Source organism: Ochotona princeps, chromosome 4 (genome assembly GCF_030435755.1).
Source record: "Ochotona princeps isolate mOchPri1 chromosome 4, mOchPri1.hap1, whole genome shotgun sequence".
Lineage (NCBI taxonomy): Eukaryota > Metazoa > Chordata > Mammalia > Lagomorpha > Ochotonidae > Ochotona > Ochotona princeps.
In genome coordinates, this window is record NC_080835.1 from 107,724,334 (window position 1) to 107,746,840 (window position 22,507).

Genomic DNA, 22,507 nt, shown 5'->3' on the forward strand with positions numbered 1-22,507 from the left:
AAAACTCCAAGTGATGCAAGGATATTGTTATATCCTGGCAAGACCCATCCATGAAGACTTCAACCCAGCAACACAAGAAGACTTTTAGCAGTAATTTTATATATATATATATATATATATATAGTGATTTCTCAGGAGAAACACCAATGCAAGCTCAAACAACAGAAGAGTAGTGTCCAGCGTCCACCTATTCTGCTCCAGAATGCTGGTATCCAGCTGCACCAGCTTGTGGAACTCTGATGGACATGTGTACCTAAGTTTATTTAACACACCATTCCAGAGAAGTACATATCAATGTTCAAATCTAAGATTACTGATAGCCGGAGCACAACATCAGTGAATGGATTTACAACAATTCTCTCTCTAAACAGATAAGGGAAACACAAAGATTCTCTGAGTGAGGATCCCTGGAGGAAAGGTGGCGCTTCGTGCCTCCTGGTCACATAGTGTGTAACACCCTAACTTTTCCATGTCCCATTGCAATAATAATAATAATAAGAAGAAGAAGAATAAAAACTCAACAGCGGATATCATTGTGCAGCACTACAGCGAGGAAAGGCAAAGTGCTCTGGGTGTACAGCAGGAGAGCAACAAGTCATGCAAACAAGAGAGAAAGGAAGGAGGCAAACATGACAGCATGAAGAGAGTTAGCCAACAGATCCCACACAGGGCTGCTTCCATGGGCCAGACACAACCATAGCCTGAGCAGTTGATCTCCAGAAAGCACCCCATACTGCCTCTCAGTGCTTTGTCTTTCTGACAAATTGTATCCACCTCATGTAACATACAGTAGCACTAAATGCAATGGGTAAGGTAAGGTGCCTAGTTCAGGGCATGACACGTGGCAAATATGATTGTCCCATCCAAAGCCAGAGCTGGAGCTCAAAACCAAGGGCTTTGGTACCAGACAAAAATCAGCAGTTAGGAGACAGCATGGTGATAAATGTCAGATGATTGCACCTCAAGTGCACAGGGTCAGCAGGACGCACTTGCAGTGAGTAGAAAAGGTGGCCATTCCTGTGGGTACCTGCAGCCCCAGGCCAGGACTCACGGCCGGGTGGGTGATGAAATGTGCTGCATGTCAGCCCATCTCTCCCTTCCCAAAGGCATCCTGGTGTGAGACTGATTATCACAACCCTCATTATCTGTAAGGCCAGGTGGTGGAACTCCGTGGTGACTGAACTCCTTTCAAACTCAGAAACTGTGCTCTGAAAACAGAAAGAAAGAGCCCTTGCTGCACAGTACTTGAAGCATGCAAGAGGGTGATGGAGAATCAGGCTGCCCCCTCTGTATCCCCTTCTGGTTCCAGCGACGGCTGGCACACGGCTGCTCCTTCTGCCCCATGGTTGGTTGAGTTTCTAGCTTTCCCATTTTAGTTTTTGGCTCCTCAACAGGCTGCGTATACTTCCAGGAGCCTCCCTCCACAGGCCCATCTGTCCACACTCCTCACAGCCACAGTCGACTAGCTGGAGGCCTGGCAAGACCCTGAGGTGGGTACACAGGGGTACAGGATCCTGGCAGGGGGCAGGGCAGTCAGAACCACACATGCCTCCTGAGTGGCATTGCTATTCAGAACAAGTGAACTCATAAACACTGGATCAATAGTTACACTGCCAGACATCTACTGCCAGCAGACTCTAAAAATAGAGAGGAGGCGGGAGGGGCAGGGAGGTGCTTTCTGTGCCCCTCCTTGTCTGGAAAACACTAATTTCCCTTAGGTTTCCACCCGGGGAGGAGTCTATCAGAAGGGAGTAGCATTTCTATACAGGCTTAAGGACAGGAAAAGCAAGTGAGCTGGCAGGAGGGAGGCATGCATCATGGGTGCAACTAATAATGGACAGTCAGCAAAGACCACGCATGTCCTGACCTGGAAATAAGGGTCATTTCACCAGCACCTGCACGAGATCACTGCATACAGCTACACAACAACCACGGAAAGACAGTGGGCCAGCAGCACACCCAGGGCAAGGACGATGCAACACAACCCAGCGAAAGCACAAAGATGGGCTAGCAGAAGGCAGTGGTCTCAGGCATTCACTCCTTTGCTCTTTTATACAACAGTGTTCAGAGAGCACCATCTACATGCCCAGTGCTGATCACACCATCTTGGGTAAGACAGAGAATGCGTTGCACCTCCTGAAACTGGGAATCTGGCTGACAAAGACAAGCCAAGCGCAGATAACCGAACCAATTGATGGGATCATCCTAGCTAAAGAAGAGGGCTCAGTAAAAAATTCAGAGTGTTGGGTAGCATCAGAATACTGGTAGTGGGAAGGGATGATTTTTGAGTTGAGTGGATTCCATACAAACTTTGGCCAAAATGTCAAGAATCAGCTGGGGTTTCCATACCAGTTGGAACCACTAGGAGGAAGGCTCTGTCGCTGGGATAGGTTCCCCGCGTTCACGAAAGGCAAAGAAGGGTGGGTGAGTGAGTGAATAAGGAAAGCAAAGGCACAAGGCTATCATGGCAAACAAAACACAAAAGAAGACACAGCCCAGGCCTAAAGGGATCATGGAGTGGAGGAGAGATCCGCAAAGAGGGTCTCAGCTCAGAAGCTGAAATGCCAAGGGCTTCCATGCACAGGAGAGTGTCCACTGCCTGACTGTCTGGGGGCTGAAAAGCACCAAGACCACACCATGCTGGGCCACTTCATGTAGCTGCTCGATCAGAACTCAACCACAACCCTGACATTTCTCAGACCTTTTGTTTGCAACTCATGCCAGAAACACATCCTTCAACGGGAAAGCTGCAGTCTATAGGCACGTAGGTATGGCTCAGCCTGATAGCCACTCACTGGATGACTTCCACAAACGCATCCACTTCACAAACTGTTGTCTTATTGGGGGGATCTGCAACCACAGAAGACATTCATGCAAATATATAGGTATGGCCCAGATGCCTAGCTCAGGACCCTGAGTGGCACCTCAGCCAGGTTCTGGGGCCCAGCACTGATGCTCCCAAGGAGTCTTGGAACGGCAGTGAGCACAGTCTTGTCCCTTGCAGGACTCTACCTGCTTAGGCAGAGGGCGCTGCACAGCAGCTACCTGGAACCCTCTATCACCCATGTGCTAAAGGAAGACTTCTGCTCCACACTATTCCTTACCCGCCAGTCAACGGCTCAGTAGTTGGAGCTGGACCCTGCTCCTGTGAGGGCTAAGCAACAGTTTGGGCCATCTTGCTGCCCAACTCCATCTCAGCGCCCTTCTAGAAAAAAAAAAAAAAACCCTGATCCCTCAGATTGGCCCCAGTTGCATTCTACAGAGAAATGTGGTGGGAGCTAGTCTTAATAAACACTGGGGGACAGGCAGAACCTTCGTTTCCATTCAGTTTTCTTTGTTTAAGAAACACCTGTGGGCAGGAGAGTTTACAACACAGGGCAGGGCTTCTGCCTTCTGAAGGCTGTACCCCAGCCTTTGTGAATACAGCAGCCCACTGAGCATCACTGCCAGTCAGAGTCTATGACAAAGTGAGCGACAGGTGTTCAGCGCTCCTGAGGGACCGGTGGTAGCAGGATCCAAAGGTCCCAAATCATCAGGATTGGGCACAAAATCAAGGAAATGCACTGGGTCAGTTCCCCAGTCCTGTCTGCTTGCTATTTGTGTGTTTTTTACATAAAGTTCTGGGCGTTAGCTACCTCATATATAAACACAAGATGATCAAGTCCATTTCAGAGAGTTTTGATTAAATGTCTCCACATACATATAATGTGTAGCACAGTAACTAGCAATAACTGACATCTGTTTCATCTTGTTAATTTATTACTAGTGCCTCGTGGTCTGGCTCCAAAACATCCTAACTGCATCGCTGTCCTCAAATGATATAACCTCCCCATGTGTTTGTTTCTCATCTGTAAGATGGGCATAGCCACAGCATGTGTATTACAGGGTTGTCACTCAGCTTAAGCATGGTTATGAGGTCGGAATGACTGGGTTGAGGTATAAAACACATACTCCCTCACACACTGAATGCTCAACCAGCCTTGCCTAGCAGTATTACTGTAGATTCTTTATGATGTAACCTCACCCTTAAAAACACATGTATACAGAGTATCAGCACAGGGCAGGAGTGAGAGATTGCAAATTATCTGTGGTTCTTTCCAGGCTGTGTGGGTGACTTGTTAGGTGTAAGGTTTCCCGGTATCTCTTCAACGATCATTAGAGTTAATTGGATAAAATAAAACATTTTTTAAAAGTTCCCTCACATTTGAATTTGCTGCTGAAGCACTTATTCTTTGGAGATTGGAAAAGATCTTCAGGAAATTATATTGGTGAGAACAAAGCAGAACAAAATGAAACTAGAGCAAAAAGTCCTCTGCTGGTTGTGAAGAAAACTACAAGCAACATCAGGACCATCACCCTCAGAGAGGAGGATGGTGGCTAGGGTGGCTCCCAGGGAAAGCTGGCCTCCACCCACCGTGGTTCCTTAGAGTGCGGTCATATGATCGGGCAAAAGAGAAGACAAAAAAGGAGGGGGAAGAAGGGAGATGCAAGGTTGCAAGAAAGGAAGGAGAGACCTGCACATAAAATAAAGAGTGAACATAAAATAACCTGGAACCCTACATCATCACAATCCAGAATCAGTACACATGCAAATTTAGCCATTATTATGCAAACACAGCCTGCATTTCCTCCTTGCCTGTCTGCACCACCAGAAAATGCAGTGCCTCTGCTTGAGAATCCCAGGGTTTCTACTCCATGAAAGTGCCAACAAAGCAGCCCTTACTGGCCTCATTGCCTCAGTCAGAGAATGAGAGTGATCCAAAAAGTACCTCCTCTCTGCAAGTGCCAGTTACATGTGATGCCCAACGCACTTCCTAATGCAAACCCATGGCCAAGTCAAGTCCTAGCTCAGGTGACCTCTGCCCAGCAGGACTCTGTCCACTGTAAGGATCATGCCTTCTTCCCTAACGCTGGCACAGAAGAGCAGGACACATTCCAGGACAGCCTTCTGGGCCCAAATCTGGGTGGGGACATTTGCAGGGTCTAGAGTGAAACTCCACCTTGTCCCTCCTTCCTCCAGACTTGCATGTGGAGGGCGTGTAGAAAAATGCAAACCAGAGTCAGGCCTGAAAGCGAGAGACAGACCCCACCCCTCTTGGGATGAGAAAACAAGGGGCAGTGAAGGAAAGGCAAAGCTAAGGAAGCCAGCCAGCACGTGAGAGAGATTGCAGCGAGAAGCCGTACCCCCAGGACCCAACTCACTGTTGCCTACAGAGACTCTTCATTCTCGTGAGCCTCAATCGGCCACGAATGCAAGCCACTCCAGCCTGCTTTTCCTTTCCTATAACCTAAGCAGCCCTGTCTGAGAAAGCCCTCTTGCTATTTATCTTCAAGTCTTTACAGAGCTGTCTTCCGCCCTCTCCAAAAATAAATAAATCATCCCATTTGTATCTAAAATGTTTCCCACGTGCGAATGTCTGTATTCCTCACTGGCCGGGGGCGGGGGGGGGGGGTTCCTCCTTGCAAACCAGAATAGGGACAAGGCAGGCATCTGGACCGACTCAAACTCCATTGACTATATTGTTTTAGATATCATATTTTTGTGCTTCAACTTCAGTAGTCTGAACTGGTTGCATATTTGCAACTGTCATGAAATCCCTTTACACAGCAGGCACACAATCCTTTCAGAGCGCAGGCAGCTACACATTTCACCTTTGTCTAAAATCATTTCCTCCACAGCACAGTGGAAGAAGTGGATTTCATGAACCAGTGACTGAGTAGCAACTCACTGTGGCCGCAAAGGCTAGCTTCCCAAAGACAAAGGATCACGGGACGCCTGCTGCCTGGACACACACACCTCATTCAGCCCTACCCTTGCAACTCAGATGAACGTCCACTCCTCCACATTCTGAAGGTATTGCCACAGAGGCTCATAGCACACACACCCTGACATCAGAATCACCATAAGAGGCCAAGACAGCAGGCTCCAGGGTCATCTTGCCAACAGCCTTCATCTGCAAGAGGTGAGGATATGGCCACTTTGCCTTGTAATTACTTCAACAGCCCCATCTGGAAAACTTAGTGAAGGCATGATTTTCACAAACCATCTAAACTTCTTCCTCATGATTACCCTGCAAGAAAATACCAGAGAGTGAAATTTCCCATTGCAATCACAAAGTGTGTTGTCCTACTGTGAGTGGTGTGGTCTCTCAAACTCTGGAGAAAGTCTGAATCCCAGAATCTACCTTGTACCTGCTGGGTAGGCTATTTTGCACACACTGCTTGGGTGTATAGCATGAATGGAGCTCAGTTTCCCAGAGTAAATAAGATTTTTCGTGGACAACTCAGATACCTTCAGTCTCAAAATCCACACGCAGACCAGAAAAAGCATCTTTCTGCTCACAGAGGAAAGCAGCCCAGGAAAGCATCAGGCCCCACACGGTGGTTCTACCAGAGAGCTAGAGTCCCCCACCCCTGGAATAGGAGGCAGTGGGAGGGCATGATTGCAGGGCCAGAGAGAGAGGGCATTCTCACCAAGTCAGCCCCCTCCATTGGGACTCAATGGCCCCACCGAGACGCGTGCAAGATCTTAGGCACGACGGTCACCAGTTTAGGTACAGGTGGAGACCCTGCCGTCCATCTCAGCGGCTCTCCCTCCCGCAGCCATCTCTCACCCTTACGAAGTCCAGGAGCCCCGGAGGCTAGCTGTAGGGACGTGGCTCCCTATGGACAACCTGAGCAGGTTCACCTGTGACTGTCACATTCCTGGGCAACTCGCTCAGCTTCCGCCTGAATCACGTTGCCCGAGGGACTCAGTGACCCCTCTGCCAAGCTCGGGCAGGCTCCAGTGCACACACCTGCACACCTGCCCCTCCATCCCCCGCCCCTGCACACACACCCATACCCAAGCAGATCAGCAATTAGTAGAAGAGCCGAAGCTCCCTACCTGAGGGTGGCGCTCTCCCCCTGCCGGACCGTCACGTTGTCCATGGCTTTGGGGAAGGTGGCATCTCCGCTGCGCACGGGCACTCCTGTGGGTACAAGGAACAGCAGCCTGAGACACACGACCACGAGGCACTTCCAGGACAGGAACAGGTATCCACACACCCCCATCCTCGAAGGCCGCAACTTCCCAGAACTCCGGCAGCGGCACGGCACACGCCCCCCGGGCGAGCGCAGGAAGTGGGTGGGGTGGGGGGAGTGAGCTCCGAGAATGAGCACAGAACCCGCGGCTTTCGGGAGGCGCGCGCAGAAGAGCGCGCAGACTCCTCCAAGTCTGATATTCCGCTCCCAAATCCAGCCTCAGCTCGCCAGTCGCGGAGACCCAGTTTCCACGGAGGACATCCAGAGAGGGGCGGGGTGGGGGGTGGCTTTCTCCGTCGCTGCCGGGCCGGGGAAGGTGGCCGAGAAAGGACAGGCGCGAGGCAGGTGCAGAGGCGTGAGCAGGGTTCAGGAGCCGCTTCTTCCCGTGAACAGTTCAGATATGGCACTTTGGAGAGCAGTAAGCACTTTGGTGCCGGAAGGGGACTGGCCTGGGTAACATCCAGATACCCAGAGGTGATCTGTGATCCCTGCGTTCCGACCGGGGGTGGGGGGTGGGAAGACAATCCAAGACTTTCTTTGTAAGTTTCGGAGGAAGCCTGGGTCCCTCCCCAGCCAACAGTCTGCAACAATAGCGGATGGAAAGTGGCAGTCCGCCGGAGGCTGCGGGACTAGAGGAGGACGAGACGACCACGCCGGCCTCGTGCGATCCACACCCGCAGATCCTGCCGCAGCCTCCTGGGTCAACTTCCTCGGAGCCCGGACGCGCTCTGCAGCCGCCGGGGTCTGGCCGGTGTCGGCGGGGCAGTGGCCGCGGAGGAGGACGATGAGGCAGGCGCTGCCGGAAGGGAGCGGAGCGCCCCGGCCGCTCGCTGGCTCGCTGGGGACAGGCGAGGCGCAGCCGGCACCGGAGCCGCGCGGAAGCCACGCTCAGCGGCCGCCCCCGGCCCCCGCGCCGCCTGCCTCCCGGGAGCAGCCCGGACGCGCGCGGGCCCCGGTCGCTGGGGTTGTCATGGCAGCAGCTCCATCCCTGACCGCCACTTTTCTCCCGGAGCCGACTCGGAGCGCGCGGGCGGCGGGCGGCGCGAACGGCGCGCTCATCCTGGCCACGGCAGCGCGGGGCGCGGGGCGCGGGCGCCCACCTTAACCCCCGCCGCGCCGAACGAGACCAAGCACCAGCGCGGCGGGGAGTTTAACCATTTGCTGCCGCCTTGAATAGCGGACACGTCGAAACCCAAAAGAGAGACAAAGTTAAGTACGCAGTCTTAGCAAGCTTAATAAGGGCCATAAACTAACCGATGAGGAACGGGACGCCTTGCAGCAGTACCCTTTTAAAAATTCAGATCCAAACCATCAGCATTCCGAGTTAATTTACTGTTGGAAGGATGTTTCGATGACCTGATTTACATTTCATAGTGTAACATCCATGCCTCCAGCACCTCCCTCCAAGAAAGCGACTCCATGCCCCAGAGACTGGATGCCACTTGGGAAATCAGAGCTCTTCCTTGTAGAAAAAAAACGATAACAAAAATCACAAAAATCTGTTGGTGTGTGACAGAGGCATAGTGGCATGGCAGTGTGACACAGTTGTGACACTGTGTACATTTAGAGGCTCCAGGCCTGCTGGTGTGTGTGTGTGTGTGTGTGTGTGTGTGTGTGTGTGTGTGTGAACCTTGCTTTACCTTTGTTGCACACACCAAGCTTTCCTGGGCTTCATGCTCTCACACAGCTGATCTCATCTCTAAGGGGTGCGTTTCACAGATTTTTGAAACCCTAGGAAAAAGACTGGATTTTCTAGAATCCCCCACTTGCTTCCCTCTGCCTGCTGGCCCGTTGTTCCTACCTTGACTTCAGCTCTCCAGAGTGTCAGAGGAGTTGACACATTTCCTGTACCAGCTGACCCCTGGGCCCCAGACAAGCACACAACACCCCAGCCTGCATGGCAGCGTTGACACTAATACGGACTTGTCTCAGGGATCCCCACATCTGGGCTCCCAGCACTAACCTGAATCCTCCATCTAGGACAGAGAAGAGAGAACATTGGGTGTGTGTTTCTGGCTTGATTTTCAATAAAATCTAACTGGGAAAAATATTTAAAAAAATAAATAAGTAACAAGAAGAGCGTCCTTCCCCAAAGCCATCCAACACCAAGCAGGGCTGAAGCATTGAGGGTCAACCTCTCCCGCACTCAGACAGGGTCTTTGTGCTTCAAACATGCCTGCAGCTTCAGGGCAGCTCCCATCACTCACAGGGACCACATGCTGGAGGTGATACTAACGTGTCATCCATCTTTTAACCCTCAAATGCACTTGTCTAAAGAGACAGGCATCGGAGGTGTGGTGGGTAAACCCCAGAGTGGCAAAAAACAGGCTGAGGAAGGGTGCCTTTCTCTTTTAACCGCTGACCAGATCATGCTCAGCTGGGAAAAGTACAGCAACTTCACAATAAAGATGGCAAAACACTTGGCGTTAGTTCATCACTAGGCCACTTTTCTCATCTTTGTTGGTGGCTTTTACTGATAGCAGATTCCCAAGGAAACCATCTGGCCATCTTGTCCACTGGGGCCGTTTGTCAGCTTATGGCTCTTACTGCATCTGCATGAAAGCAGAAGGGTGTCATTTATAGTTCTTAGGAAAATTAATCTAAACACTAGTCCATTCTTTCAAGATCCCATTTTGCCTTCATTTTCTAATGGAGACTTGTGGAATAAGAGATGGAATGATTAAGATGTTAGATGATAGCAGAGAGGAGACGTGCGATTGTGTCTCCCAACTTTCCATCTGCTCAATTTCTGTTTCTTCTCCGAAAACCAAATCATCACTTCGAGTAATCCATCCATCCAGGTCATCCCCTCATTGCTCCACTCTACCTCCCTCTACTCATATCACAGCTGACAGTCTTTTTCCCTACAGCCTGAGAATCGCAGGGATGGTGTCTCTGATGATAAATTCTAATTCTGTTTCTTGCATCTAATTCCCAGGCAGATACAAATGAGCATCAGTTTTTGCATCTAGGAATGGGGATAATGACAACAACGGGCCATCCCAAGGGACCCACAGACATGATTAACTCTCCAGGAGCATACTTAGAAATCCATTTCAGATGGAAATGGCTTTATTAACACATCTTCCCAGCCGCCGTTTCATTACTACAGCTGGACAGAAAAATGATTCATCGTCCAGGTTCTTTAACACATTTGGTTAACATCACTCTGCACGTGGTTGGTCTAAGGCTGCCAAACCATCTCTCTCTTTGTGACCCAGCGATGACCAGCAGGACACCCAGTAATTCCCTCGGTGGCTCTCACGGTGGACAATCACACTTTGCTGCTCTGTGGGTCCAGGGATGCCAAAGGACAAAAGGTTGGAGATATCAACGTAATTAACAAGACTGAATGCGTCTCAGTTGAAGCTGCTATTGAACTGGTATTGAATGATGGAGATCAAAATTGTGTGTCACCTCCCCTTTCCATCCCTTAATCCCTAAATAGAACCAACACTTAGTGGCTTATCTTATATCCTGTCTCCTGCTTAATAAAAACTGCTGGATTTATTTTATTTTTTCCAGCATATCCAAGTTAATGAAAAAGGGATGACAGCCAGAGCAATTTCATTATTTGTGTTCTTTATAGAGACAACTTCCTCTCTGCCTTCTGGAAAGCAGGCTCCTAACAAACACTACCTGTACCTCATCCCCACCCCCACCCCGTCTCCCGCGCTTCCTGCCTTCCTACTTGCATACACATATACTGTACACATAAATCAACTTGTCACAGCTTGTGTCTGTGCTGACAGCTGTAATTGCTTCAGGTTATAAAAATATCTATAGGACAATGCCTTTCAAACTCATACACACACATAGAGAGAGAGCAAAATAAAATAATCACAATCCCTTTAAAAATCTCGGGACGAACACAGAGGGGACAGGAGAAGAGGTTGCATGCAGACCCCAAAGTGCAGCTGCAGGTAAGGAAAGAGTGTATGGGGAATTCTGAAAGAAGGAATGGAGACTGAAACTTGAAGGGAATGGGGAACAATTCCCCACATGAAGCAAATCAGCTATAGTTTTGAAGTTTCTATCTATTTGTTACAGCAATCTGGAGTTAGCTACAAAGCCACAGTTCTCTCTCTCTCTCTCTCTCTCTCTCACACACACACATGTGCATTCCGCCCCCCACCCCCCGACACACTCACACGAGACCAAGACAGGAGCACTCGCTTAAGACATTCTGCTTCTCTTCTAAAAAGGCTGAAGGCCCCCTCTCCTGGTGGAGAAATCAAATCGGAGCTCAGGCAGGAAAAATGAGAACTGCAGGGCAACTGGAAGCTGATGTGACATCAAATAGATATGGGAGAATTTAATCAGGAGTAACAGTGCACATCTGGATAAAGAGATATCTCTAGGGACAGTGGGGAAGGACTGGGCTCCAGGAACGTATGTGTATATGGTTGTTTTTTCTTCCTTTATGAATGTGGGGTGGGAGTAATTCTTCTGTTCATTTGGGCTACTATTCAGCATGTTATGTTTCCAGCAGGAACAACGAAATGGCATCATGGGAATGGGGGAGGAGTCCAGGGAGATAAAAATGATAAAGAATAGAACGGAGAAAACGGAGAAGAACAAAAGCAGAGTCAGAAGCAGGGTATCCAGGAATCCTGAAAGCTAGGGAACTTCTTGACATACAGAGCAGAGACATGATTGGTGGAAAAATTAGAATAGACAGAGACATGGGGAAAGAGGGTGAATGGGTCAAAAGAGCTGTGCAGGAAGACAAGGACACACCCTAAAAGTCAGGAGCCCTTTGGCCAGTCTTTCTCCTCTATGTTTCAAGTGGAAAGAAGACTCTAGACTCAATGAATCACAGAATGACCCATCATAAAGGGGGCTAGCCAGATACTTGGTGGAACTGACTCATTTCATAAGCAAAAGACAAAGTCCAGGAGGAAGGATTCATTGTCAGAGGAGCATCAAGTCAAACATTGGCAAAGCAAGACTAGAACTCATGTCTCCTGGCTCTTATTCCAGGTTGCTTCTTCAAAGTTGAGTATCTAAACATCTACTTTTGCAGCTTCACCCATGACGGAGAGGAATCTGATGCTTTCACTGCTCCATGTCATATCAGGCACTCAATTGTTCAGTTAAATTCTGTTGGTTTTTTGTTTTTTCAGTAAACCAGCCAGTAAACTTTGGAATTCTAACATGGTCCAGGAGCTGCATTGAGACCTGGAGGGGCAAGGATAAAAGGCATAGTCCTGTGCTGAGAGTGATGCCTGCCTGGTGCCACTGGGCTGGCCAGTGCTTTATTTGTATTGACATTTATGAGCAGCAAAGTCATAATGGACTCCACTCTGCTACTAGGTCAAATTTCCAAGTATGACTTTGGTTCTCTTGCTTCCCTTTAAACAGACGTTAAATAGGTGTGCATGTTCTTGAGCATTCCTAAATGTGGGAAAGAAATTATCTTCCTAGTGCACCTGTTATATTCCAGGCACACTCAGGGTTGCCGAAGCAGAGAATGAGAATAAAATGCATGTCCCGTGAGGCCTCACCCTCCTAAGCCATACTGTCTAGCTCGGGTGATGGACATTAAGCAAGGAATTCTGCTGTACAGGGTATTCCATGATGATAAGCACTGTGACATGGAAGCATAGAACAGAATCTTCTCGTTGAACTGGGAAGATCAAGAAATGCTTCCCCAAGGCAATGGGGTTAAATGGAGGCTTAATGTGAGGAGGGGCTGAGGGGAAGGCACTGTGGACAGGGAACAGCATAACAAAGAGTACAAAATGAACCTGCCTTTAAAGGGTTTGCCTATGTTTGCCCAGGGCTAGGGACCCTTTGTTCTGCCAAGGGTCAATTGGATAGTTATAGCATCATTCATAGGCCATATAAAATTATCAACATAAAAATTAGCTGCTGTAGATATATTGCATTTTAAGCCCTGCCTGCAGTTGCCTTGGCAGGCCTAGACCAAATGATACATCTTCATTATACAAGCAAGCATACAAGAACTGACCTCACCCAACCTGAGAAGAGTAGCCAGTGGTGGTGGTGGGGGAGGAGGGGATAGTCGCTGCGATGCAGAGGGCTAACCCACAGCCTGCAGTGCCAGTGGCTTGAGTCCCAGCTACTTGGCTTCCAATCAGGTTTCCTTCTGATGTTCCTGGGAGATTGTGGCTGATGCTTCAAGGAACTCAGGTCTCCGCCATCCACTGTGGGAGCCCAGCACACGGTTTCTGGCCCAGTCCTAGCTGTTGTGGCTTTTTAAGGGCATGAACCACTGGGTGGAATCTTTATGTGTGTTTGAGTCTGTGTTTGTGTGTGCTTTCTATGTGTTACTTTATTTCAAATAAATAAATGTCTTTAAAAACCGCTAAGTAATACATTCATACATGTGTACATACATAAGTACGTACATACATAAATCAACAAGCTCATAGGAAACCTCCAGTCCCTTCATCACACTGTGCTTGCATACTCGTTGAACCATTCAATGTGGATGAGGACACTGAGAAAGTTTGTAAAAAGTGAATTGAGAAAGTGTTTGGGGCAATATTTTGAAATCCATGGATTTCTGTGCAACAATCATTTCTACAATTTTTCTGATGACTCCTTATATTGGTGGATTAAGAAAGACCATGGCTTTGGGAACATGAGCTAGCCTCATTTGCAAACTAAGGGTACCAATATCGTCCACCAGGAAGGGTTGGAGAGATGGGGAATGAGACAATCAATGGCTGTCGAGGTCTGGTGAGGGTGGTGGAGAAGGGGCTTGTGTCCTTCACGCTGAGTCCAGCAGTGCTGCCTGTGGAGTGCAGCGCTTGCATCCCCTGCTCTGGTGTCCCTGCAGAGGTCAGGAGCAGCACTCAGGGCTCTAGCCCAGGTAGCACACGCAGTGCTCACATCTCAGGGGTTCATTCCAGATGCCCAGGCAAATCCTCACGTTGAGAAGTGGTCAGCAAGACGAAGCAGCTCAGCTATACATCAGTCACAGCAGAAAGACCAATGAGCACCCCACCCTCCTCCCTGGCGGCAGCCTTGAGCACACAGAATTCAGGTCTGTGGGAAGGAGCCTGTGCTGGAGGGGCAGGCCATGTTTTTCTTTATCTGGGAACTTTGTTTTGTCACATCCCCCATATGCTGGAGAGAGGAGTAAGATGGGATGCTTTCCTCCTCACAAAAGACGCAATGCCCTCTCACTTCCTCCCACGAGCCTCTGGGTTCTTCTTTGCTTCTAAGTTGCTGATGACTAAAACTCAACTCTCCCTTGACCATGCAAGACCTGGCATGCTCGAGTCCATGTTGCGGGTGAGTTATGTAATTAAAACGTCCTGTGTCTGCCACCTGTTGCCTGAATTCTACATCTCAGAAAGGGCTCAGATAAGCCTTTTATCGAAAAGACAACCCATAGACATTCATCTACTTGCATGAACTAACAGCAGTTCTTGTGTCTACAAGACACAGCCCAGCCAGGAATCAGAAACAGGCCTTCAGATAGCAAAACTCAAACTCAAAGCTTCATACCCCAAATTCACTGTAGGAGGAAGCTAGCTTCACACTGCTTCTACACCTCTTATCTCTAATCAACTTAATGTTACTTCTATCCTTCTTTAATATCTACTCTTTGAGGGGTCTCCATGGTGGTACAACAAGCTAATTCTCTGCCTAAAAGTTCTGGCATTCCATATGGACACCAGTTCATGTCCATTCAGCTCTTTGCTTATAACCTGGGAAAAAAGCGAAGAGTGGTTCAAGGGCTTGTGTTCCTGCGAAGAGGTAGGAGACCAGGAAGAAGTTCCCAGCTCACAGTTTCAGTTTAGCTCAACTGTAGTCATCGCGACCATTAGGGGAGTGAACCAGTGTGATGGAAGATCTTTCTGTCTGTTTCCCTTTCTTTCTGTAAATCTGCCTTTCTGTAAAGATAAATAAATCTTTACTTTAAAAAAAATCTACTCATTTTTGAGGCCTTACTGTTTATTCTTCAGACAATAGCAAAACAGGAAGAGGCAGCTTTTTAAAATTATTAGTCTTATTTGAGAAACAGAGAAAAACCGAGATCATCCATCAATTGGTTCACTCTTCAAACACACAATGACTTGAGCAGGGCCCAGCATCAGTCAGGAACTGGGATTTCAATTTGAGTCTCCTATATGGGTGGCAGCAACCCAAATTTGGGGGCCATCACTTACTGCCTCCCAGGATGCACATTCCATTGGAATCAGGAGTGAAGCTAGGACTTGACTCTAAGGACTGACATGGGATGTGGGTATCCCAAACTCTAGCTTTACTACTATGCCAAATGTCCATGCTGCAGGTATCAATTTAATTAACTTGAACAATTATGTATGGATCCAGTTGTCATAAATGAGAAGACCTTTTGAAGACTTTTGAGAGGAATTCTAGAGTAAGAAAACAACTTGGACCTGAACCTTAGGGTCCATGGCCTTGAATTCAGGCCCCACAACTGCTGCTTCAAAGCAGCTAGGCTTCTCCAGGTCTGTCTTTCCCTTGTCTTCTCATTGGGAGGTTCTGAGAAGATGAATTCCTAAGCTACAGAAACTCTAATGTCTCCACCACAACACTGTTCAACATTCTCCTCAAAAGAAATACCTGGGAGAGCCCTGCGTTGGCTCCTCCCTTTGTACCCTTCCCCCTTTCCACACACCAGGATGTTCACTTCTGAATTCAGAAAACTGCTCCGTGCAGCTGCTAAAGAACTGCCCTGACTTGAAGACAGGCCGATTAAAGAGTCAAGATGATTAAAAGTCTTCCGATAAAGGGTTTCTTCAAGGAAAAGAAAGTCCCATAATGCAACCAGCAATGCTAATCTTCAATAAATATGCTGTTAATATTTAACTGGCATTTATTTAAACTTACAGTAACTGTCCTATTAAATCTATATTAATTGCCCATTTGGGAATCTTCCCCTAAAGTCTAACTGGGACCTGCCTATCTAGATCGTAGTCTGAACTAGGCATTCAGCCATAAAGAGAATGTTTAAGTTTTCCTTGTAAGGCTTAGGCTATCTGAATGTCACAATGAGAAGTCCTTAAAGGTCAGCTGGGCTAGGGGCTGTGTTTAATCTCTCCTTGGGTTGGTGGAGTTTATTTTTTTTTCCTGTCTCTGGCGAGGGAGCATTCTGTTTCCTGTGTCTTCCTCCCTCTCCTTATTCTTTATAATCTGATCTTTCTCCCCTCCCTTCTGTTAGTAATTTGCTCTTTTGGATCTTGTTTTTCAGACTCCTTCTGCTGTATTTGTCTCTGTCCCTCCTGAAATAAGCCATTTAGGGTTCATAGCAAATTCCATACCCGCGTGTACACATATACACATATATAAATAATATTATGTGTCACATAGTGTGTTTTATAATAGCAGTTGTATATAAAAGACCAAGAGCTGTGAAATAATCTCTGAGTCATGCTGCTTTAGAAGGGGCAACGAGAGTGTAATTGGTTAGAACTGATCTTTGCTAGCCCTGAAATCAATCAATATTTTTTATTATAAGTGTGGTCCTGCCTGAATCTCTGGGATGTTATTTTGCTGTGATTATGGCATATTTACATTTATACCCTGCCCCTACACATACACACACAGAATCACTAATTCTGTGAGGTAGCTTGATTCATGAGACAAATACCTCATTCAACAACTGGAATAGATTTCAACCAATACTCCAAACAAGAAAGACACTGGAGTGTCCTCAGGGAAGTGGGAGGTGAAATATTCCACCTTGGGGTGTGGGAAGGTTTCCTTCATGAAATGCTCAGTATCAACCTGGCATGTCCTAGGACAGAGGTGAAATCACAGATGGGACACTGGAAGGGGAGTGTGCAGTGCCACTGAGGAGGGGGGGCAGATGGGAGGGCATCCCACACCTTTGTAAGAGAGCTAAAAATTAGCTGCACTGTTTGCTTGTGGAAGGTTTGAGATTGACTGCTATAGAAGTCAAGTTGCTTTGTATTTCTGACTGATCTGATACACAAACCATCCCACTTCCTTTTCTCTCCCTGACTTCCATCACTGTCATGTTGACTAAAGAGGCTGCACACTCCTTACCACAACTTCAGGATTCAGAAATCCTCTGCATTCTTTGCATCTCTGTTCTTTATTTTATTGACCTTTGGAAATTCAAGACATAATGAAATGCAGTTCCATATGTTTGTGCCTTATTCTGATTTTGCCTTATCCATTCATTCTTGTATGCTATTTTGAGGGCTTCAGGTTTTCCACAGCGAAGCGGTAAACTTCCCAGCGAAGTATTAGAGCCCTTACTTTCCCCTAATCTTGGAAGTGACATGGGTGTTTCCTCCCAAAAGAGAATAACGGTCCTATATCTTTTGAATGCTTTCCTTGTCTCACACCCAATGCTGTAGATAGTGAGAAAGTCTAAACAACCTAGAAGCAGCTCAGATGAGTGGGTTTACCTAGTGCTTGGATAGTTATGAGCCTGAGGGTAGGAGAATGGAAACAGTGTTGGAAGTGTGTGTGCGCGTGTGTGTGCGCGTGCATGCGAACAGGCACAACATATAAAAATAATTTACCTCAGCTTTCACAACAGTTTTGACAAGATGTCAGGATCTAAGATGCCTGCAAAATAAGTGGATAATAAGAAGACTATCTTTTTTTTTAAATGCAGAGAACTAGCTTCAAGCTAAGACACAAATCAAGTGTAGATTGGCATGATTCTCCATAGAGCAATATTAATACTAGGTTCCCTAGGGGACAGTTGCCAGGACAAATCAGATTCAATGTTTTTTTCCTGATGATCTGTCAAAGGGATTCATAAAGCACTCCAAGTTTGCTGAAGATGTTAGGTTCCCTTAAGTAATTAAATCAACTGACATGGATAAGCTGCGACTAATCCACAGTTATATGAATATGCAGACAGTGGACAAGTGCAATGTAAACTACTTTAGGAAGCATAATCTAAATGTTCTTATAAGGTGCTGAGATCTTGACAGTGGAATAAGCGAGTGATATGGTGCTTAGAACACATTTTGGAATATGATACTATAGGCCATTTTTGGTAGATATAAATAAGGACTTCAGTTAGAAAAAAAACTGTTGGTCAAGCTCTTATAGGACAAGTTTGAGTACTGGGGTGACCAATGCGGTGTAGTATGTAAAACTGCTGCCTGTGGCAACTTCTTCCTGTAACAGTGCCAGTTTGAGTCCCGGCTGCTCTACTTCCAATCTATGTCCATGCTAATGTGCCTGGGAGTGCTTGCGAATGACCCAAGTCCCTGGGCCTTGGCACCTATGTGGGAGACCCCAGAGAAGCTCCTGGCTCTGGACTGGCCAAGCTCCTGCCGTCATGGACATCTGGGGGAGTGAATCAGAGAGTGGTTCTTTCCCTCTCAGTGTCTCGTACTCTCTTTCAAATAAACAAATGAATCTTTTAAAAAGTATGAATATTAGAAGAGTACTGAAAGAAAAGACACAAATAAAGAGATGCTACCTTTACTAAAATTGCTCTGCATAAAATATTCAAATATTGCTTGCACAAATGATCAATGTAGCTCACAAATTACAAAGGAATTTCACACACAGTTGCTGGAGTCAGAAATCAAGTCACTTTTACTTGTTTTCTCTCCTGCTTTTAAGCACAGATTCTCTCTCTCTCTCTCTCTCTCTCTCTCTCTCTCTCTCTCTCTCTCTCTCCCTCAATTCTTATTCTAAAGCATTGTAGCCCTGCACAGGCCAGCATATTTTTTCAATTTCTTTTCTGTATTTTCAGAAATTCCCTCTTCCATGACTGTCCTCCATCTGCTCTTGGTAGATAGATTTCCGGCCCCCCACTGATAGGACACTTTTCCTGAAATTTGACCCCAGCGTTCTCCTTATTAAATCGTTAGTGACTCTCCACTGCAATTTGAATAAAGCTCCCAATCGTTTATGTGGTGTCTGAACCCCATGGTGTTGCCTCTGTGGATTTTCATTGTTCTCTCCAACCACTCCCTCTTTTATGAGTCATTCTGTATCATTGTATTATTTTAGTTTCTCCAAGGTTCTTTCTTCTCCACCTGGAGGCTGTGCGTGTGCTGCCTTTTTGCCTAGAGAATCGTTCCCATGTTGTGCTGGCTAAGTGGTGAACGCTCGTTCAGTTCAGTCCTCCTCACAAATGTCTCACTGTGATTATTCCATTCTAAGAGGGCATAGCCCATGGCACCATAATTTTTCATAATATTCATAAGGCTTGTAATGGTTTAATTTCTGATTTTTTTCTCTGCTATATTCATGAAGCCTGACACAATGTCTGGCACATAATAGGCTTGGAAAAATAGTTTTTGCAGTTAAGTGAATGGCACAGCTGGGAAAAATTCAAAAATTAAACGATTTGCTGGCAGGAACTTCCAAATCAAGGAAGATTTTAAAAATGAAAGCATTTGGCATATGTGAAATGTAAAAGAAGGATGAGTACACCCTTCCTTAGTGACCAAACTCTATCTTGAAATAAAAAAACGTCCTAAGGAATCAAGACAGTACAACAATGAAAACAAGCATATCTATATAAAGGGTTACATAGGCAAAAATAATTTCTAAATAGGACAAGGGAAAGTTTAGATAAATTAATGGGTGACAGAGCCACACTGGCTTATTAGTTTAGAGGTGTCTGATGAATATCTCTAACCTTTGAAGTATGGCTCTCATGCAAAATTGCCACTGTCCAAAGTAGGTAAGTAGGACATTTGAATTGATGTGACCTGGTGTGGCCTTTCTAATGTCAGATTCTCATCTACACAGTAATTCTATCGTCTCCATGGCTTGCAATAATGGAATTATGTTCATTACCTGACCCTCTGTGTAGTTTATATTGAAATCCACTCTAGAATATTGTGTATACCTGGGAGAATTGTTTTCATGTTAAAGAAAAATAGTGCATGTGGCTGTGTAAAAATGAGCCTTGATCAAAAAAAGATGGAAAATGGAGTAGATGAATCAACCACCTCAGCTTTATGCTTGCAGCGGAAAACTGGACAAGGGGAAACCCTAAGACGGACTATGTCAATCAGTGGACTCTGCACCAGCCTCATCATACCTGGACTGTTGCTGATGATATGTTGGAGCTTCTAATTGATCGAGGTGACGCTCTGCTGGCTCTGCCTACAAACCTGAGAGGGCCTCCCTAAGAGGCCGTTGAACTTGAACTGGACAAGTGGGATGCTGGACTCTGTATGGTGTAAACTTTTAATTAGGGAATCTCAACGGAACTTGAGCTGTGGTTATGCATCAAGGTGAAGGAATTCATGATGGGGGAAGGGTTTGGGGTGAAGGGGGGGGAATCCCAGTCATGTAATGCAATGTAATTAATGAATAAATGAATATTAAAGAAAAAAAAAATGAGCCTTGAGCAGGAAGATGTGCCTACTCCCTTAGGCAGGATTTGCTGGGCTATCCTATGATCCACGTTTCACCTCCAGGGCGCTGTCCTCCATGTCTGACCCCTGACTTGCATTCTGCACAGTGGTTGAAACAGCTGTTCCTCATTGCACTCACTGATGTCTTGGACATTGCACTTCGACTTGCATCAGAGAAGTCCTTCATATGTAGTTTACTTGCTATTTTGAAAGGCTTGACTTTTCATAGCTAGAAGAGTTGGATTAAAATGTATACTGCTGAACTTTCAGATTTCCAATGTCTCTTCTCTACCTCTTTGCTTCCTTGCTAGCCTCCTTTCAAGGGTATGATGGAAGCTATCAGTTTTCCATAGAATCCTTCATTTTTCATGCTAATTAAAGAAAGCTGTGCAGTGGTCCTTCAAAACAGTTCCATTTGTAACATTTTTCACTCTCCTTTCTTGAAGACATAGCTGTTTTGTAACAACACAGAGAGAAGCACTGAGATTCAAAGAAACAGCAAGCTCAAGACCAGAAGAGCACTAAGAAGCTTTGCCTTAAGTCAAAGGTGAGGTGAGCTGGTTGAATAGCTTGTTCCTGGTTGTTGAACTAGCTGGGATGCGAGCATTCAGTGAGTTCAACAAGCTTGTACCAGAGTGGGTGATGTTCAACAAGCTTGTACCAGAGTGGGTGATGTTCAATAAGCTTGTACCAGAGTGGGTGATACAACAGGAACTGACTTGCCATTTGTCCAGTCCCCCACAGCTGCACACCGCTAGAACAGATGCATACTGGGAACAATTGCACAGATAGTCAAGAAACCACAAGTGGAATCAATATTACAGGGAATGTGTACTGTTACAGCAGAAAAAGGCAGGGACTCAAACATAATCCCTCAGACTTGGCCCAGAAAAGATAAAAATACATTAAAAACAAATGAATGTGGGAAAGACATAAGAATACCCAATAAAATATCCAGATTCTTACATCTCAATATTTTCCACAAGGCTTTGTTCCTTGCTCATAGCAGACATCTGTATCAGAACCCTGTTTGCTAAGAGACAGCAAACTTCTTGGGACCTCAGATGTACTTCCAACATTATTTTTTATCAAACCAAATTAGGAGAGGTTTATAAATCAGGTTATAGAAATATGTGGCTCTTCGGAGATACAGACAACTGTACTTTCATATCAAATCCACTTTAAACCCAGTGTCGAACTTCTGACTGCCTAGCACTCTCCATCCAAGAATAACATTAATAATCATCAGACTATTAGCCAGAGTGCTCAGTTTAAGTTTGAAAATTTTGAGAAATGATCCTATAAATTATTTTCCAAGGATATCATCTTTAACATTAACAGGCACAACTGACTCTGAATTCTGGGAATTGAGCATAATTACATGGAAATTGACACGACACAAATGCCAAGAATTCTGTTAACCTTTAATATCTTTTAAAAACTCTCCCCTTGTAATTATCTTTTTTCTTTGTCTTAAATGTTACTGATGAATATTTAGAGGCTAAGCAAACATGAAATTGGATGAATTGTAGAATCTTGGACTTTGGAATCCCAGAGTTTCCAAAGCATCCATAAAAAAGGAGCTGATAATAAAAGACTTGGAATTTGACAATTTTTCAAAAGTCATTTTCATCTCTGTGTGTGCTCTGCTGGGCTTCTCTACTAAACTCCCTGCGTAGAATGGAAACTCCTTTGCATTTGTAATGATGATGATAATGTGGGTCTAAGACATTGGGTGTCTAATGTAATTCCTGGCCTGTTCAATGTCTTTGAGAAAGTCATTGCTCCTTTGCAGTGCTCTGAGTTTTCTTTCTGTAAAGTGAGAGGGATGACATTTAACTCAAACTGCAACAATATTTGCATAGTGCTGTAAACTTTACCAAGGACATTTAGAAACCTCAGCTCACGTGTATGGGCATCTCTTCAGGGAATTTTTCCCCTCCCGTTTTCCAGACTTGACTGCTCTACCCAAGGCTCTCCTGATGCTTCTGCCTTCCATTTTCCTCTCTCTACTATTTTAGCTAAATCTTAACTGATTGCCACATCCAGCCCTGCCTCTTGTTAAGCCACCGCTTCTTCCTCAGGCAAGACAACTTCTTGCTTGGAAAGTTGGGTGGAGCTCGAGAGTGACCCTCACTAACGAGGCCCCATTCCCTTTCAGCATGTGG

At 46.2% G+C, this 22,507-nt stretch overlaps 1 protein-coding gene across 2 annotated transcripts in view; it reads right to left on the reverse strand.

Annotated features, from left to right (window-relative positions):
* LOC101523875 (neurotrimin) overlaps positions 1 to 22,507 on the reverse strand; it is a 1,051,792-nt gene that overhangs the window by 464,451 nt on the left and 564,834 nt on the right. For both annotated transcript variants that reach the window (XM_004593275.3, XM_058664095.1), the window contains exon 2: positions 6,887 to 6,971. In XM_004593275.3, coding sequence (XP_004593332.1) covers positions 6,887 to 6,971 — 85 coding nt within the window. The remainder of the gene's footprint in view (positions 1 to 6,886; positions 6,972 to 22,507) is intronic.